A 20,545-nucleotide genomic window follows, 5' to 3' on the forward strand; every position below is an offset into this window, starting at 1 on the left:
ACTTGTTACATCACTGAGGAAAAGAACTGACTTCCTGCCTCCGCCTCTTAAGTGCTAGGATTATAGTGTGGTACTACACTATGTGGTGCTGCGAATCAACCCCTAGGCTTTGGGCGTACTAGGTAAGCAGTCTATCAACTAACCTTACCTAAGCCACTAACTAACTCATGTACCTCTCCTTGTCAAAGACACCACAGTCTGTTTAAATGGTAAGGAGGTCTGAAAAACCACACCTTGCTAGCTAACTAAGCCAGGTGGTTGAAAGTGCTGCAAAGGGAAATGAGAAGTCGGCCTGACTTCAAGTGAATCTGCTCTGCTTCCTCACCTCCTCCCTCCTCAGGCACTTCCAGTCTGGCCCCTCCCTCCCTCCCTCCCTCCCTCCCTTCCTCCCCATCACCTGCTTGCTGCCAGCTCCTGCCACCACAGCACTGTCAGCTCAGAGCACTTTCCCAAGTCCTTGCAGCACTTGTTCTCTTGAACAGATACACAAATAAACAATATGTATTTATTTTTTCAGAAATGATATTACTATGCAACTAGGTGACTTCAAACACGCTATCCTCCTGACTCAGTTTCCCAAGTGCTATGCCAGTACACTCCAGAGCACATCTCCTTTGCAGAGAGATTTCTCCCTCTAACATTCTTAAAAGATGCTAAGGTTCCTTAAGACTCTACTACGAGCAGCCCTCTGTTTTACACCCTTACACTGCAAACAAAAGCTCACTAATGTCTCCCTCTAGCCCTACACTCTCCCTTGGGCTCCAGACCTAGGGTCAGACTCTTCTCTGTCTCTCCCACCTGAGGCACTGTTCCTCCTGCAACTCCCTGCTCACCTGCTGGACCCAGGGCCAGCCCAGGAGCAGGGCTCTCTCTACACAACAGCTTCTGGGTCTTGCCCAAGGTCCTCCAATTAACATTTGTGACTAATAAAGAGATTATTTGTATTTGGTCCTCTAGCAAACAAGCCTTCAAACAGATACCTGTCTCCTCATCAATGGGTGTGCTGGGGCACATGACCGTGAGCCTGCCCACCGGGGGCAGCCAGAGAACTGCTGTGAACCTTCTTCCTGAGGCCTGCACCAAGCTTTTCTGTTATCAGGGCTTCCTCACCTCCAGCATCTTTCTACATTTGCTTTTTATTTCCACATTAGAGGAGAGGTGAAAGAAACAGATTATAAGAAGCTAGAAAATTTTTAAAGGAATAACTCCATACCTTAATACCTGCACACACTCATCACATATAAAAGAATCAGACATACAACTCAATGTTTATATATTTAATAAAACATGGCCACCATGCAACAAAAATTAGACATAAACAGGGTAATTCTATAAAAATTTAATTGCTATAAAACAACCTTTTAAGTCAGATTAAGATATCATATTTTAAGGTCACAAGTGCAAATACTGTACAGTGGGGGTGGGGACTTTGCTTCTCTAAACTGTAACATCATTTTGGTTTTTTATTTTTGGTTTTTTTGGTTTTTTTTGAAACAGGGTTTTGTTGTGTAGACCTGATTGTCCTAGAACTCGCTCTGTAGACCAGGCTGGCCCTGAACTCAGAGATCCGCCTGCCTCTGCCTCCTGAGTGCTGGGATTAAAGGCATGTGCCACCACTGCCTGGCCTGTAATACCAATTTGCAAACTGGGTGGTGAGCTGGAGAGTTTTCTGTCAACAGAGCACAAGCTAAAGTCATCTGAGAGGAAGGAACCTCAACTGAGAAAATCCCTCCAAGGATCTGGCTGTAGGCAAGCGTGTAGAGCTGTCCCTTAGTGACCGACGAGGGAGGGCCCTGCTCACTGTGAGCGGTGTCAGCCCTGGGCAAGCCATGAGGAGTAAGCCAGTAAGCAGCACCCCTCCATGGGCCTCTGTATCAGCTCCTGCCTTGCTTGAGTTCCTGTTCTGACTTCAATGATGAACAGTGATGTGGAAGTGTAAGCCAAATAAATCCTTTCCTTACCAACTTGCTTTTGGTCCTGGTGTTTCATCACAGGCCACTCAAATTTAGTGTCACATGTGGTGGGTGACTTGCACACCTGTAACCCAACACTAGGGAGATTGAGGTGGGAGGATAGCTGTGAATTTGAGGCCAACTGGGCTATGTAGTGAGTTCGGGCCAGTCTGCATTATAGAGTAAGACCCTGTCTCAAAGTAAATTTAATGAGAGTCTGTCTCAAAACAGTAAAAAGTGGAACTAGGCACAGTAGATAAGATTTACAAATTCTAGGCCAGGCTGAGCTATAGTGAGACCCTCTCTCAAAAAGCCAAACAAACAAAAAAACCAAAGAGCTCAGGGCAGAGCATTTTGTGTATTGTTCTGGAATCCCTAGCATTGCAATAAATAAATAACAAACAAATAAAGGAGGGCTGGAGAGATGGCTCAGCAACCAGGAGCGATGGTTATTATCCCAGAAGAGCCCAGGGTTGAAGAGCCCAGCATCACAAGTTGGCTCCCAAGCGTCTGTAACTCAGGAGATCGATCCTATTCCCTTTTCTGGCCTCTGAGGGCACCAGGCAAGAACATGCTACACAGACACATATTCAGGGACCCCCCACCCCAGGAATGAATAAACAACTAAATAACTATCCAGGTGTGGTGGTGCATGTCTATCCTCCCATCACTCATGCCGAGTCAGGGTTAGCTCAAGAACATCCTTGGCTGCATAGTTCAAGGTCAGTCTGAGCTACGCGAGGCCCTACCTGAGAACAGGGAGCAGGGAGGCAGAGACGGGAGAATTCCCAGGAGTAAAGCTTTAGTTGGTTGGGGCTGGAGAGATGGCTCGATGGGTAAAAGCACTGGCTGCTCTCCTAGGTTCAATTCCTGGCACCCACATGGTGACCAATCGTCCAGAACTACTATCCTAAGGAAGCTGACACCCCATTTTGGCCTCCATGTGCACTGCATATAGTTGGGCACAAACTCAGGCAGGCAAAACACTCATTATCCCAGGATTACAAATGAAAGTTCCCTACTCCAAATATTCATTTCAGCTCTTTTTCTTCTTAAAAAAAAAAAAAAAACTGTTCTAACTAAACATAATTACAAACTAAATATAATATAATTGCTGTGGTTCAAGGAACCCAAAAACCTTTGGGGATGTCAAGGCAGGATAGAAATCTTGTTTATTAATACTGTTTTTAAATACTAATGTTTTAAATATTATTAAATAATATTATATTAAATAAAATTAGTATTTTAAATACTAATGTTTTAAATATTAATGCTTTTAAATCAAGGGGGTTGGAGAAATGGCTCAGTGGTTAAGAGCACTGACTGCTCTTCCAGAGGTCCTGAGTTCAATTCCCAGCAACCACATGGTGGCTCACAACCATCTGTAATGGGATCGGATGCCCTCTTCTGCTGTGTCTTAAGTCAGTGTACTCATATATACATAAAATAAATAAATCTTTAAAAAAAACAACCTACAATCAAGGGCTATTTTCTTTTTCTTTCTTTCTTTTTTTTTTTTAGAGAACAAATGAGAAATGTTTTTCTTTATCAAGAGCAAGTAGAAGCTCTCAGTGAAACTAATGGGGTTTCTAAAAGTTACCTTTGTATAAAATGCTAAGTTTATCCTACAAAAAGTAATATAAAACCATTGTTAACACTGAGCATTGAAAAAGGAAGAATGTTAAAATTTTTTTTTAACCTTGGAAATGAAGGCTAATTTGCCCTCTGTAACCTGGGAACTCATGGGACCTCTACCAAGTCACGGGCAGAGAAACAGCAGAGCAGGAAGGGTAGGCTTCCTGCATGCAGATGGGCCATGGAGGGGACAGAGACAAAGGGGCAGGGACGGGGCAGGGGACGGGAGTGAGCGGCAAGCAAGGCACCTGCACCTGTGGAAGACACCTCAGCACGCGTCAGCAGGGCCCCGGGATTCTAGCCCTTCGCCCTACACGCAAGAGCTTCTCAAAGCCACGGTCTCCAAACTACACAACTCCGCTACAAGTATCTACGTCACTTTTATTTTCAACGCCAGTAGAGCATCTGAGATCTAAAATCTCCAAGCACAAGCTTCTGAAGCACTGACAGGCTGCTGCAAGTGGGAGATTCCACGCCTGGCATCATGCGACAAGGCTCAGTCAAAACCCAGGCAAACCTGAAAAGCTATACAGTTGCCTTCAGGCTACACACAAAGTGTGTATGAAGTATACACACTTCATAAAGGTGAAGTTCACAGGTGCAGGGGCCTTGCTTGCCACCCCACTGAGTGAGTGCTCACTCCCGTCCCCTGCCCCATCTCTCTGTCTCCTCCATGGCCCTTCCACATGCACACAAGGGTTTCGTCCCTTACTATGTCTGTAAATATTTGAAAAGATGGAAAATCTGAAACCCAAAATGTGTCTGATCCCAAGAATTTCAGACAAGGGATATTCAACCTGAATTATATTTGATTTCTTTAGGATTAAAGAATTTATTTTTAAAACAATTCACAAATATGCATCCAACAGTAAGTTCACTACTGCCTAGAACCTGAGTTCTACTGAGAGGGGATCCAATGCCCTCTTCTGATGTCTGTGGGTACCTGAGCGCATGTGGTGACACTACTTGTACATGAACTCACACAGGCACACACATAGATATTTCTATCTGAGAATCAAGCAAGAATCAGTGTACCAGCGATGGCCTCAGTCCTTCTGGAGCTGTGATCCTCCTGGAGACACCCAAGATCAGTCACACATTCCACTGACTCAGAATCCAGCACTGTTACAACAGCAGTCAAGTCCAGAAGAGTAAAAACCAATCAAAGCTTATTGTGCTTCTGATAGCTCCTTATGTGCACATGGGCTGTAAGAATGAGAATAGCTAATAATAATAATACTGCGAAAAATGCCAGGCATCATGCTAAGGTTTTACATGGCTCATCCCACGTCATCCTCACAGTAGATAACAGATCCCATAGTCGTCTGTATTTTATAGTCACTGAAACCAAATCTGAGAGGCTGAGGGACTTGCCTTAGCTCACAGAGACTGCTAGCCTGGGAAGCCTGGTTGACCAGATTCCTTGCTCTACTTTTAACCCACCAGCCAGAAACCATGTCAAACATCTAGGGATCACATTAACACCTATGTAAAAATGTTCAGACTTTGAAAGTAGTTAGCTTGTTAACTAGTAAGAGAAACAGAAGCATAAGCAAGCACACAGGTGAAATAAATCAACAGAAATTTCACCCAAGGGATCTACGTCCATTACAGACTCGGTATGGATGAGAATGCTCACCCACCGCACTGATTCTGTGACTTGGGCATGGTGTAAAGAGCCTGTACTCCCCGCACTCAGTCGCACGAGGGAGAGGATCACAAGTTCAAAACCGACCGGTCTGGGGTATCCCAAACAAACAAAAACTTGGCTGCATCTTATAAAAGAAGAACAATTAAATGTGAAGACTAACTACCCTCACTGTGATATATCACCAACTTTAGCCAAGTCCACAAAAGGTCAGTTCTCAGACTCTTCCTTAGATCCCTGTCAACCCACTGGCCTACTGCTCTGCTCCTGTCGCTCTGACAAAGCCTTGTGAAAAGAAGCATCAGGCTGACAAAGAAAGGCTCAGATACAGACAAAGACAAAGGCATCGTGAGGCCAGAGCTGAGGATGAAGGATGCTCATGCAAGGAGATAAACGAGACTGCAAGTGTGCGGAAATAGGATTTCTTAAAATTAGGTCATTTCTGACTGAAACACAAAGCTGTGACAAGCAGCAATCTGGGTGCTCACACGCACACAGTCCGGGCCGGTGATGGCTTTCCTGAGAAGAAGCATTATCAAAGAATTCCGTGAAAATGGCCGGTCCTGATGGTCCTTTCTCCAAAGCAAAAGCCAATCTGAGAAACACACACAAGCCAGGCACCAGTCTGCAGTGACGTTCCCAGAAGTGCTCAGGCTTCCTTTCTCTTTAAAGTGAGCTCACAAACGCTTGCCCTGGGATAGCTCCACACACCAAGTAGAATTCTGAAACTAAAGCCCAACTCTCATGAGACTATGTCCCTGCTCAATCACTTTCTTATTTAATAAACCTGTCACCAGCAGCACCAATTCCTTACCAGAAACTCTGCCCTCAAAGGTGATAGAAAGGGCGGCACACTACCCTCTAAAGCCTCCCCTAGGGGTACCCACTCTCCCTCTGGCTTTCTCTGTCCAGGGTCCTCAATACAACCCTTGAAGTCCCTATGCAGCCCAGGCTACTTTCCAATCCAGGATCCTCCTGCCTCAGCCTTACGAGTGCAGTGATTAAACAGGGGAATGCTTCAGTGCCTGGCCTTAATCATCTTTTAACACAAATCCAAATTTGTGTTAAAGAATAAACAAATGACTCAGATGGTATTCTATTCCCAGTATGTGCTGCAGTACGGGTAAAAACATTTTACAAACCAGAACAGAAGATCCCAGTTTTACTTAGTTGAGACTCAGCTCCTGTTTACAGACCATTCATGAAGCAAAACAGCTCCTTTGCTACACAGAGAGCAGAAGACTCTGTCTTCACCAATAACCGTACCGGCTCAGAGAAGCAAAGCCATGCCATCCCCAAGCACAAACTATACCACCTGAGCAGGAAAGCTCAAGGCCCACTGAAGGGACAATCAGTGATCAGCAAGGAGAAGAGTTTTGCTTTCAAGAGCTGCAGAGGCAGACTGGCCATTACAGGAAGCTGTACTAATGCTGACAAAGTTAAACTGTTTACAGAAACTAGGAAGCTGTCCCCTGTTCCTCCCACTGTCACACACCCTGTCCTGTCCTCTGTGGCCAGTGTTGCTTATACTGCTCAACTGTAACTGTAAACTGAACTAAGAGACTAGTGGGCGGTGACTCCAGGCACTGGTTGGTCTGTGTTGCCAGCTGTGTCATATCCAGCCAGCCCTCCACCCACCCAGCCAACCTCACCTAGACAGTCACCCACATTACCACATGCCCCAGCCACCCTCAGCTGAGCAGCTCGTCAAGGGACATGCCTCACATGCACAGTGGTAGGACTCCATGGCTGACGCCAAGGTCAAGCACATGGAGCTAAAGGACCACTCCTTCCAGATCACCTACACGTGCCAGCCCCAGGCAGCAAGCCACCCGACCCGGGGACAACACGGGGACAACAGTGCGATGCTGCTGAGATTTCTCTCTCCACGTACGCTGTTTAGTTTCCCATAACAGAAACTAACCAGAAAAGGAAATGTTTGGGGAAAATCCTATTAGCACCCACAATGAGAGCTAACAAATGAGTGCTCTACTACAGGGTCACTTCCATCATCTTTGTCTGAAAACCAAGAGGCACTCACTCATCTTCAGGAAAAGGTAAGATGTGATAGGCTTTCTAAAACTGCAACTCTCCTCATTTCAATTTCCATAAGAAGTCTAATACGGGCAACCGCAGGCTCAAAGAAAAACTTTGGGAAACATTTATTGAATCACTGAGGAGAGAAGCTCATGTCAGAGCTTGAGTGTGGAGGTTCACAGACATCCACAAATTCAGTTCTAGGAAATCTAATAATATCTTCTCTTATAACCTCCATGGGCACTAAGCCTACGGGCAGGCAAAAAAAAAAAAAACACCCATTAAAGAAAAATAAATAAATACAATACTTAAAATGTGATTACCAGTACTCCAAGTACAGAAAGAGCTGATGTGCACATGTGGCCCAGAAGAGCCATGGCAGAAGAACTATATAAAGAGAGCTAGGGAAGTGGAAAGTCAGGCCACGTGGGAATGAAGAGGTCATAGGCTATGTGCGGCTGCCCATCAATTATACTGTTGAAATCATGGGTAAGCCTACTGGAGCCTTTACCCACAACAAGAGGTACGTTCATTCTCCAGGCAGAGGGAACCATCAGCGCTCTCTGAGCAATCCCATGCTGTTTCAGCGAGACGACTTCTCAAGTTTGAGAGAGACAAAGAACAACACAAAAAGAAAGAAGGGAATGAGCACCCCGGACCTTACAGAAGAGAAGACAGCACCTGGCATCTGTCCCATGAGGGTAAGGCACAGGCAGTGACAAGGGAGAGTTTAAACAACCAATGCGCTTTCTCAGTACCAACATCACTGCCCATTCAAAAATACAAAGAGTCAAGTACCCACCATGGCCCAGCACCACAGACGCACAGCGCAGAACACACTCTCAGGGTAGGACAATCCTTGCCTCCAGTTTACAAGTGGATGCCAACTTTACTCTTCTCTCTTGTGCCTCTTTTTTTCTTCTCTCTGGGGGTGGGGCGGGGACGGTATTTCTGGAACCTACCTTTCCCTGGTGTTGATAGCATTCTTCTACTGAAACATTAGCTGGCTCAAGTCAAGAACACACAGGCCTTTCTCCTGAGTGGGTTTGTTTATTTTTAAATAAAACATATACATGCACCTTTCTCAACAAGGACACAGACCTTCATATGAGACTAAGATGTAAAAGCACAGATTCAAAATCTGTCCGTGGCATCCCAACTTCAATTAGGTAGGCTTGGGACAAACAGGGAAGTTTCTCACACACAGGGAACTGTCAGGTCCACTGCCCTGTCTTTAGTCACCCAGGGAGGGTGGACTGACGCTGCTTTCTCCCTGGCCTTGGAAGATAAACATCTGAGAGAACAGTGGAAAGTGTGTCTACTGAGAAAAGAAACCAAGAAGGCTAAGAAGCTGCCCTTAAACAGAAGGGCGGAGAAGAAAGCAAGGAAAGGGGATATGTGGAGAGCAAGCAAGTCCACTGAGAACACAATGACGACAGGGACCAAAGGTCACAGCGAGCCAGAAATCTGGTGACTCCATGTCACTGATCAAGTTAAATTCATACCTTCTGATGTACAATGCTGCCAGACACTCAGTACGAGAATTTGACATGATATACATACATGATGAACTGTACTATAGCCAGCACATGATACATGCTACACTAAGGAGCATAAGACATGGGTTCAGCAAAAAAAAAACTATCATAAACCGTTCTTGTAACTTTCCTACAACAGCCCAGACTGATCCTGGATACGGACTGCACCAAGGAAGGCTGGTGGCTGTGCATCTCTGTCTAGCCACACCCATGAGGGTCACTTCAATGTCCGTGACATCACCAAACAATTTCCTAAGCGGTTTTACTTTTAACTGACACTCTACTTTAATTATATTACAGGAAAGCGCTTTGGATCTGCACTGTCTCTAAACTGCTCACGGTCACATGGCTACTGCCGATGGAACCTTTCTGGTCTTCAGCAAACAGAACCAAATACAATCAAACTGCTCACAATTAAATTATAAAATATTTGATTAAGAATTCTGTCTCAATTCTCGTTTTCGTACCTTTGTTTTTTAAGTCAGGGCCTTGCTGTGTCACCCACGCTGGCCTGGGACTTGTGATCCTTCCCCTTGTGGTTTTCAAGGAGCTAAGATTTCAGGTATGAGCTACCACAGATGTGCCACCACCGGGTCCCTGGTCATGTTTATATCTTTAACCCTGGGTTACATCCCACTTTCCTACTCTTTCTTCCTTGGTGTGTAACTGCTACAAAGTATCTTATAATCGTTTTTTTTGAAGATAAAGGAGGGAAAACCAATGGAAATTATTCGCCGTGCAGGAACAAGAGCACAAAATAGTACTTTGTTTCTTATAAAGAGTTCAGTTTCTCCCCTAGCCACAGAGGGACTCAGCACTTAGGAGGCAGAGAAATGAGGGTTACTATCAGTTTAAGGCTCCCTGCTCTACAGAGCAAGAAAAAAAAAATATTCTAGTTTCTCTATAGCAAACTCATCGGTGTCACTGAATAAGTGACTCAAAGGCTAGCTAACAGATACATATGAACAACCACACTCCTGCACCGGACTTCCATTCTAAAGAGACAAAGGGCATCACTGAGGAAAAACATGGCTGCTATTGTAAGAAAAACAATTTTTTAAAGAGAACAAAATCAGAATGACTGGGGAAAGTCATTACGACCTTTACTTTCTAACCAGTACATCAGCTCTATTACATCTATAGAGCTGACCTTATTTTTTAACCTTGCTTAGTAAAAGGCACACAGGGCAAACCAAGTATCCAAGGCTACAGTTTTGAATGGATACATTACACCCTGGACGTCTATAAGAGTGTGCTTAAAACAGACATTGCTAAATGTCATTAAATAAAAGCATCCTTCAGGGCGAGGGTGGCTCAGCAGGTAAACACTTGCCACCAAGCCTGAGGACCTGAGTTTAACACCCAGAACCCATAGGCTAGAGGAGAACCCACCCCCACAAGTTGTCCTCTGATGTCTGCACATGTGCTGGCGTGTGCGTGTGCCCACATGCACACCTAAGTAAAAACGCAAATTGTAAAAATATATACATAAAAACGCATTTTGGAGAAGCGGATGTCTTACCAGCTGGAATTCCCGGCGCCGATCGTAGGCGTTCTGTATACCACTGTCCTCCCATAAGGCTCTGATAGCAGGAAGATACTGCAGGAACACTCGAGTCTCCACCATCCCCTGGGCAGCCATGGGGGCGCGGGTATCAAATGCCATCAACTTGTCTCCGTGGAGCTGGTTTTTGTCGTCTCCCCAGGGGATATGAAGCTTCTCCCGGGCATCCACCAGCACCCTCATACCTTTGTTTAAAAAGAGGAAAACCGTGTGAGGAAGAGTCACAAAGATACCGTCAGAGGCTTTGGCCCCAGGGTTACTCAGTATTGGTTCCTTAATTTTTAGCTATTACAGAAGCCCCACTTCCAAAATAGGAGACCAGAATCAAAACAAAACCTCTATCTTCTCAGAGGTCTGAGAAACAAGTGTTCACTGTCTCAAAACCAGAAGCCTTGGAAAGTTAATATTACTAACAAAAACCACTTTGGGGAGGATTCTAATATGCTGCGATTCATAAAAATCCTTCCTGGTGTAGACGGCAGTCAAAACCGGAGACAGAAAAAAATACATAGTGCTGCCTAGGCTGGTGCCAGGCTAAAGACGGCCCGGCCCGAGCTAAGGATGGCTGACTGTGTTGTGTGCAGCCCCGGTCCTCCAGGTCCCTACCAACACTGTCTTCTAGGACGCACTTAACCTCAAGGCTTCCTCAGACCAAGCTTCTCTTTTAATCAGTGCAGTTACACACTGGCTTTAGTCACCTAAAAGGAAAACCAACTGCACAAAGACCCACGACCGCCCCACGAGGCTTCCACTTACACAGGTCAGCTCAAACTCCTGTCTCTAAAACTGCTACTTCTGTCATCATCGGGAAGTCATTTCTTTGGATACAAGAAAAGACTGTTATGCTTTCACTTTTCTGCCCATGCCAACAAAAGAAAATAAGATGCCTACCTAGACTTCAACCTGATCACACAATTATGTTCAAAGGGACGCTTAGGCCCAGTGTGTGTGGAAAAACAGGTGATTTGCCTCGCTCACAAGTGACTACTTGAGTCTGTTCATTCTTTAAGTTCATCTGTATCAGGATACAAAGGTACCTTCAATTAAGGGCTGGCAAGGTACAGTTTACAGCCTTCCAGGAGACTTTAATTAGTTTTGTGCTGAGCATTAAGGCAGACTGAACACAGCCATACTTTTCAGCTTTACTGCAAAGGTACAAGGGCAAGGGCAAGCCATGGACTGTGAGCTCCCGGCCTCACCCTCTCCCCTCTCTGCCTGGCAAAGCATCTTCTCTAGTTTTTCCCTACTTGAAACACTGAACAGGGGAAGGAGGGGACCCATGAGGGAGTTTGCTTATGTTCTTCTTGAACAACAAAAAATATGCTTTAAAAAAAAAAAAGTCACACAACTCCTTGAAAAGACCTACAAAATTAAAGTTTGCTTCCAAGCCCTAGATTTAATAGGGTGACTCCTTAACCACTCAGAAATCAGGGGCTGTGCCTCAACTCTACCAACTTCTCTTAGGTAGAAAATACCTGACACTAAAGAAAAAAAAAACAAAAAAACAAAAAAACCCAAGATGATTCTTTTAAGTGATAAAAATAAAAGCCACCTCTGCAACTTATTTGAACACTAAGGAATAAAAATATTGGGTGGTTTTCACTTAGGAACAGTTTTTAAAATACTATTCAACAGGATTTGTGAAGCCCATCATGCAGTCCAGCACATGAATTTAAACATAAATTCATTTAAGCATTAGAAATGATACTGGTTTTTTTCCCCTGTCTCGAGTTATTAAGAAAAAAAAAAGTGTGCAACATGTTGAACTGTGATTACAAACATCCTGTAGCAATGAGCCGATAAAACCACTCGCGCTAATTTTTTTTTAGTAGACTTTCCTGATGCCAGTTCAGTAAACGTGAGTTTCATACTCTTGCCCCAAAAGGCTCTAGAGGCTGTCACTCTATGCCCTTGACAAGAGTCTTAGGGTAAAAAAAAAAAAAAAAAAAAAAAAAAAAAAAAGTTTCCTCATTATAACCGTTCCAGAACTTGCTTAAGTCAAGAGGTGGCCTAGGAAGCCAAAAGCTGGAAGGGGAACAGACCCGGTTACTAGGGTCACCCACCAGGGACGGGCAGAAAGGAAAGAAGGATAGGGAGGGATAGGGAGTGTAGGACCTGGGGCTACTGATGGGTGGTCTTGCCCGGAGTGCAGGGAGGACACAAGTTGCCCCGCTGCCCCGAGTCACCCTGCTCGCCGCACTTCCCTCTCGGAGGGGGCGAGGCCAGCCGCGGAGTGCTGGGCCGACCGTGACCCTCACCGAGGTAGCACGGGGAGGGGGGGACAGCGGGGCGTCCTGGATCAAAGGGACCAGGGCATCAGGGCGCACAGAACGGTGCCCAAGGCGCGCCCACCCGCTCGCCCGTCCGATCTGATCCCGTTCGGTCTCCTCCGACTGGAAACCCGGCGGGTGAGGGCGGTGCCCGGCCCGGCTCCCCAGGGGTCCCCGAGCCCCGCCGCGCCCCGCACCTTTGATCACGTTGCTGTAGATGGTGGGGCGGAACTCCTCGCGCGCGCGCTGGTCGAAGTCCTGGCCGTGGATGATCCGCATCTGCTTCAGGAAGGTGGACTTGCCGCTCTCGCCCGCGCCCAGCAGCAGGATCTTCACCAGCCGCTTCACGTAGGTCTTCTCCCGCGACAGGCATTTGTCGATCTCCTTGGACTTGCGCTGCTGCTCGGCCTCGCCGTTCGTCAGCACGCAGCCCGGGAAGCACACGGACAGCACGGAGCGCGACGGCAGGAAGTCCGCCATCTTGCCGCCGCCGCCGCCTCGGCGGGCCCCTGCGGCTCCTCCACCTCCTCCTCCGGCAGCGGGCGGCTCCGGCAAGGCGGCTGGAGGGCGGGGAGCGCAGCGGCGGCCCGAGCGCGCCCGAGGAGGGAGGGAACCCGAGGACTGACTCGCCAGGGCGGGCCGCGCCGGCCGGGGGAGGGTGGGAGGGAGGGAGGGAGGGAGGGCGGGCCCGGGGAGGGGCGGCGGCCCTCTGGGCGTGCGCGCGCCCGCTGCCTTTCGGGTACGCGCACGCAGGCACGCCGAGCGGAGGTGGGAGCGGCGGCAGCGGCGGGAGTCACGCGCTCCTGTGCAGCCGGGAGCGCGCTCGGAGAGCGGCGGAGCCCGGGGTCACGTGGGCCAGGCTGGGCGCGCGCGCCTGCGGATCCAGAGTTTCTGTTTCCCTTTAGTGCCGCCGCTTCCCGGAGCCCCGAGGCGAGTAAGCAAAGCCCATCCTGACCCCTTCCGCTGGGGCATCTTTCTCACTACAGATCCCACTGCCCTTTCCCATAGCTACTCGCCCGCCGCTTGCTGTCACCTTCACGCGACCTATTTTGAGACCATTGGCTGGGACATCCCCGCACCGACCAGTGCAAGCCTTCCTTCGTTACAGTTTGCCTTTTTTGTTTTAACTCTTGAGACAAGATCCCTGCGGCCCAAGTTGGCTTAAATTTGTGACAATCGTCTTGCCTCAGCCCCCCCCTGTCCGTTTCTGGTATTACTGACAGGCAAGGGCTTTCCTTCAAGATCGTGCATTTAATTAGCAGCGACCCTTCCCCTCCCCCTTGTCATCCTAACCATCCCGAATCTGAAAGGATAAGTAGATGTCAGATGTCGTTATTGATCAACACCTCACCCTAGCAGCTCAGGGCACTATTGATAAACTGCCCTGGTTTGAGGGGAAGTTGGAGTTGATGTTCTCGTGAGATGTGCCAGGAAGGTCGCTGGCGGCTGGCTCACTCATTAGATTCCCATCCGAGCTGCACTTGTGACTTGAGTAATGCCTTCTGAGGTCAGTGAATGGTGGAGAGGGTGAGGTCATGTTGAAAATCCCCCTAAACCGGACACTCTGATGCACGTTCTTCCCAAGGAAACAGATAAGCGCTCAGCCTAGGACTGCAGCAGGCACATTTTGGGTTTCCTGCGGATTACAGAGGATATGACAGACAAGAAACTTTTTTTTTTCTTTCTGTCATACCACCAGATCAGACCAGAACACCTGAAAAAGAGACTCCTGGGGAACACGTGACTAGTGACAGCTGTAGCAGGGACCTCAGAAGCCAACTTCTTCATTCTTGTCAGTTTCAAAGTTGATGCCTGTCTGGTTTTGCTCCTGGGTCCTGACTCATGTGCAACTTGGGAACTTCCTGTGTGTTAGGGAGTTGGGGTAAAGAGGTCAACACCGTGACATGCACAAATTTAAACATTTTAAAAACCAGCACTATAAGTCAGTCCATCAGTTACTGTCCATTTGGGCCAATGACTGGGAAGCTCACGACTCATTACACTGGCTGCAGTAAACAATACGTGTAGTAGAATTGTCTCCTTGAGACAATTGAGACCACGAGCGGACCTGAGCCCACAGAGTAGGCTGTGTGCAAAGTGGGCTGAGCTCGCCTCCAGCATATGTGGATTGCTAAAGTCAGGACTGATTTGTGACCAAAGTCTGTCATAGATGGTTGATCTCTGTATACCTTGACCACTGTTCAGGATGCCCTGTTCCAGGGCCGTGAAAAGGCTAGCTTCTACCCAGGACAGGTAGGTACCAAGGCCCTGAATTACCTCCATGTTCTAGTCCGAATTCATTAGCAGAAACAGAGGAGGGAAATGCATACGTTAGATTAAGCATCTTCATTTTCCTGAGGTGTACACAACAGAGTGGAAAAGCAAGGATGCCTAGGAGGCAGGAAGGGATTCCTGCCTGGCCAGTTCTTGTTGGGACATGTAACACAGCAGGGAGGCTGTTCAAAGTCCTGAGTGGAACCTCGCCTTGGAACAAATTTGGCTTGGGTTGAGCCTGGCTGCCCTAATCAGGGTTTCTGAAAAGGAACGTTTAAAGCCCCGGCTGGGGTTTGGCTGCTTCGCGTAACTGGTGATCAAGACACTTTGTAAATCATAAGCATAAAAGTGAGTCAGTTTAGTGGTTCTTCAAAAGCTAAACATAGAACTACCACGTGACCAGGCAGGTCCACTCCTAGGTGTATACCCTCAGAAAACCCAGCACGCTGCTCAGGCAAAAACTTGGACACCCATGGTCCTGGCAGCGCTGTGAAGAACTACAACAAAATAAATGAATACCACTTAAGACGACCCAAATGCCCATTGGCGAATGAATGACTAAACAAAATGTGATTCATCCAAGCAGCAGATCGTGCAGTCATAAAAAAAGGAGTAAAAGTGCCGAAAGAAGGGGCTGAGGAGGTGGCTCCGTGATTAAAGTGCCTGCTGTTCAAGCAGGAGGGCTGTAGCTCGGATCTCCCGGAGCCCACAAAAATGCCAGGTGGGCTGGGTGGCTTGGGAGACAGAGACAGGATTCCCAGAGCTGGCTGACTAGCTAGATTACCTCAAGCAGCCAGCTCTGGGTCCAAGTGAGAGATTCTGTCTCAACGGATAATGTGCACTCACAAGTCCACACATGTGCCCCTACAGGTGCGAACATACGCCACACATGCACTGATACATGTTACAAGAATCAACTTGGAAAATATCACCCTCAGTGTGGGAGGCACACATGGTATGGTTTGGATTCTGTGAAATGTCCAGACATTTCACAGAATCCAATGCATTTTATGAGTGTCTTGCCTGCATGCTGCATGTATGTGCTGTAAACCCACAGAAACAGAAAGAAGTGGTTGCCAGGGCTTGAGAAGCAGGGGCGAATGGGGAGTGCTTAATGAGTTGTTTGGAGTATTTGGAAAACAGATAGTGGCGGCGGTGACAGACCACTGTGACTGTACCAAGTGCTGAGCTGCATATGTGGAAATGGCCAAACCATATGTAAAGTGAATCTCATCACGGAAGGAAGAAAAGGTGAACTAAGGAAGAGCTTTGTTGCATAAATGATCCTTGACGTCAGCTGACGCTGAAGTTCTGGAAGAGCTGCAGTCTGTAACATTAATGAAAGAAAGGGCCGCTATGTAGCATCTAATGAATGAGAATGCTACCGTGTGCAACCTGTCCCGAATGGCAGCGCCATTGTGTTTAAACTATAACGGTGGAAGTGATTTGCAGCAGAAGGGGCTGCCTTCCCTTACACTGTCATGGCACTGGCGATATTTCAGCTGCTGTGTTTTTCATAGAGGGGAAAAATAAAAGAGCCCAACTTCTAAGGGAAGGCAGAGTCTATCTGTTGGAATTGAGCCTGCTAGATGCTGTTTCTAACAGATCCAAATGTTCATTCTTAGGAAAGGTCGCTATCGTGACCAGCCAGTTAATCCATATGCAAAATAGTGGTGGTTTGGGCCTGCCCCGCCCCCGAGCTGGGTTACAATGATAGGACTTTTGAGCAGTTGCTTCGTTCTTTCTGGAAGGTCAAAGTTTAGTGGCAAGGCACAGGAAGGAGCCCTTCCCTGTCTGTTATCACCCTTGAAATCGATTCACAATCCTTCAGGAGCTGAAAGACTTCTGTCTTGTAGTCATGGTTTATGTTGAATTTTTGAAAAACAGCATTACTTAGCTTATTTACCCGTCTCTGTGCCAAGTAACTTTGGCCTGTTGACAAAAATCAGGATTATCCACAAAGGACAAAAATGTGTCACCCTCAGACATATTCAAAAGAATGTACCAGAGGCTCCAGCAGCAGTTCCAAAGAGGCGTTAGAAAGAAAAAAAAAAAGTCTTTCTTTTGAGCGATGGTGAATATAATTTAAATAAAGGCTTTGCTTGCGGAGGTGACGATTTACAGGTCAGGATGGGCCAACACCCATTTAGATGTGTTTATTTAAGAGTCAGTCACAGCAGTTGATAGTGAAACCTTGAGTTAATTTTCTAATGGGGACAATGGCACATGTAGCATTCAGCTTGTGAAACTCTATCTCACTGTCAGTGTTAAACAGATGGATTCTAATTCTTTCTTATAGATAGAGTAGGCCTGAATGCTCTTCTGTATCCCTTTCTGTTCCAGGAAAGGAAAGGGACAGGGAATTCCTGAGCACGCCCCCTCCCTCCCCATGATACAGGCCTCACAGTGTGTGATGTTTAAAATGCCTGCAAGCACTCTGACCTACTTTATCTCATTCACTACTCACAATAGCCCAACTAGGAACACTAGGCCCTAGCCCCATGCTCTTTGGCCACCGCAGGAAGCTGCCAGGAGGGAAAGCTTAAATGACTCCCTTAAAGTTTTGCTTACTGTGGCCTGCTGCAGAGCCTGCCAGGACTGCAAGCACACTATTTTGATTGGAGGGGAAAGGGAGGGCGTGAGACAGGATTCCTTGTAGCACAAGCTGATATTGAGCCTTGTTGTTGTTTTCATTAATTGGCTGAAACACGTTTTAAATTGATTTTATGAGTGTCTTGCCTGCATGCTGCATGTATGTGCTGCACATGCGTGCCCAGTGCCTGAGGAGGTCAGAAGCCATTCAATCCTCTGGAAGTGAAGTTATAAGTGGTTGTGAACCAGCATGTGGGTGCTAGGAACGTAACCTGGATCCTTTACAAGAGCAACAAGTAAATGCTGAACCATCTCTAAAGCCTTTCCCCCACTTTGTGTGTGTGTGGTGTGTATGTGTGTGTGATGTGTATGTGTGTGGTGTGTATGTGTTGTGTATGTATGTGTTGTGTATGTGTATATGTGTGTGGTGTGTATGTATGTGCTGTGTATGTATGTGTGGTGTGTATGTATGTGTGTGCTGTGTATGTATGTGTGTGCTGTGTATGTGTTGTGTGTGTGTGTGTGTATGTGTGTGTTTCTTTTTGAGACAGGCTCTCCAGGCTCTCATGTTTGCTAGCCCAGGCTGGTCTTGAACTCTATATGAAGCTAAGAATGATTTTGAATTTCTTTCAGTGTGTGTGTGTCTGTGAGTGTGTGTGTTACATGCACACATGTATACAGGGGTGCACACCTGTGTTTGTGCATGTAAAGGCCAGAGGAGGGGCTTTGGGTCTTGATTCTCCATCTTTATTTCCTTGCTCCATTATGACAGGGTCCCTCACTGAGCCTGGAGTTAAGCTAGCAGCCAGCAAAACTCAAATTACCCCCCCCCCCCACACACACACTGAGTTCACACTCAGATCCTCATGCTTGTACAACCCTGAGCCTCTGCCCTTGAACTCATTATCCCCAGACAGTGGGATTTCAGGCAGGCAGGCATGAGCCACGGTGCATAGGTGCTACTTTGACTGGTAGCACAGTTGCTCTCTCTTATACTCCCAAAGAAGCCCAAGGCTCAGAATCCCTGAGTGTGTAAAGCCCAAGCCTGAGACAAGAAATGAACTGTATTTAGCTTTAAGGGACTGTAGTGTTCTGTAGTTTTGTTTGTGGGTTGGTCTGTCTGTTTTTCCAGCCCCTTCCAGGCTGGCTGCCATCTTGAAGTTCTCCAGCTGTTAGACTGATTCTAGTGAAATGTCCCTACATTGGGCTCAGGCTCTGGTTTGTAAAATGTTCCAGGTGGCTGATGGAGGCAAAAAGAGCGAGTGCGAGCTTGAGAGAGAGAGAGAGAGCAAGAGAGAGAGAGAGAGAGAGAGAGCAAGAGAGAGAGGAGCAGAGCTTATGGCTCTATTTACCTGGGATGTAAACCCCATATGTTATCCGCTTAGCGTGAGTTAGCTCTAAAAAGGCACCATTTCTGTTTCTGTAATGCAGTCTGATGTGGCCCTTCCCAGAATAAGCTGCTCATATGGAAAGATTCAGATGAAACTAGACATGTGGAAATGAACGGTGGGTGGTTTTGTTTGTTGTTGTTAATAACGGAAAACATGACTTTAATTCTTGGTTGTATTTTTCTCAGCCTCCAAAAAAACCATCCCTGAGCTGCCGATGACCAGCTGAAACCTCAGCTCATCCTCAGTCGGAGGTTCAGAGACACGCATCGGTGACCCCAGACACACCTTGCTCGGAAACGTCAGACCCACTACAGCTGCTGGTTTATACAGCACTACACAAAGCCCTGCCCGCTCACACACACTCCTTGATGTGCATGCAGAGGCCAGAGCAGGATGTTAAGGCAGGCTCTCTCATTGAAGCTGAAGTTCCCCATTTCAGGTAGACTGGCTGGCCAGTGAGAGCTGGGTGTCAACCTTTCTTTGTCGTCCCCCCCCCATGGGTACATCAGCGAGGCCCAGCTTCTTTTGTCCAGATGCTGTACATACATTCGAACCCCTTCTTGCAGAGCCAGCATTCTTACTCAGTGAGCCATCTCCCTAACTGTCCCAGACTTTCCCCCATCTTGAAACAAGGTCTCACTATGAAGCCCAGGGTAGCCTCATACTCGAAATCACCCCACCTCAGCCACCCTGAGTGCTGGGATTATGGGTGTACGTCACCATGCCTGCCTCCCTTGTCACTTTGAAAGATGACAGGTACTTGTTTCTTACCAGAAACAGAAATTGTTTAAATACAAGTTGTTCTTCCCCAGGGAAATTCAAATCTGCTCCCAGTCTGACGGCAGAGGGTTTTCCAGTGGAACACTGGGTTAGCAGGCTTGGACCTGCCACTTCCGGCAACCAGTCTCTGGTGGCTGGCTAGCAGGCTCAGTTTTCAGGTATTGTCACATGTCACAGCCCCGCTAAGCTGGCCTTTGCCTCACTGAGAAAATGCCGGGATGGAGTACGTCAGCTATGTTTGCCTCACAGCCATAAAGACCCATCCAGGGGCTCTGAGAAATGGCCCACATGGCTGGTGTCTGTCTGTGACAAGGCTCCCTCCCGGAGCAAATCATGTCATCAGCTCATCCTGACTCCACTGTCAGCTGCTAAGGAAAAAACGGTGAGGAAGGAAGGATTCGGGGAAGGCAGCAGCTGCTGAGTCAGAATGATGGTGTTGGAAGGCTCACAGGAGAGGCTTTCGGGCCAGCTCCCTTCTGCTTCAGTTAGCCTTCTGCTGCTGCCCTGCCAGGATCCCGCGGGAGAGGAGAGGGGACAGCAGGAGCCAGGGGAAGCAGCTCAAGGCGCGACCAGGAATTTTGTGCTTCTGAGAGAAAGCTCCTTTAGGGAGAGAGCTCAGCTACCCCTCTTTCTAATCAGGTGTGACTCTTAGATCACTGCCTACTCATTTTCTAGTTCAGAGAGGGACGGCTACAGTGGGGGACTTAGTGAGAACTTGGTTGCCTTTCTTATCTGTAAAACAGCCATTGCAAATAAAGAGTGGCGAGGATTAAATAATAGGCGTATGAGCTCCATGTCTGTTCTGTAAATGGGAGACATGATTTTAGACTGTTACAGGAAGAACCGAGTCAGTGGGTTGAAAGC

At 47.3% G+C, this 20,545-nt stretch overlaps 1 protein-coding gene across 1 annotated transcript in view; it reads right to left on the bottom strand.

Moving 5' to 3' along the window:
- The window catches only part of Gna13 (G protein subunit alpha 13), a 37,782-nt gene extending 24,499 nt beyond the window's left edge, over nt 1-13,283 (bottom strand). Inside the window, exons 1-2 of the mRNA XM_021176429.2 lie at nt 12,842-13,283; nt 10,333-10,559 (exon numbers count right to left, since the gene is read on the bottom strand). Coding sequence (XP_021032088.1) covers nt 10,333-10,559; nt 12,842-13,124 — 510 coding nt within the window. The 5' untranslated portion in view covers nt 13,125-13,283. The remainder of the gene's footprint in view (nt 1-10,332; nt 10,560-12,841) is intronic.
- Nucleotides 13,284-20,545: the final 7,262 nt, after the last annotated feature.

The sequence above is a fragment of the Mus caroli genome, unplaced genomic scaffold (assembly GCF_978045245.1).
Source record: "Mus caroli unplaced genomic scaffold, Mus_caroli_1 scaffold_13, whole genome shotgun sequence".
Lineage (NCBI taxonomy): Eukaryota > Metazoa > Chordata > Mammalia > Rodentia > Muridae > Mus > Mus caroli.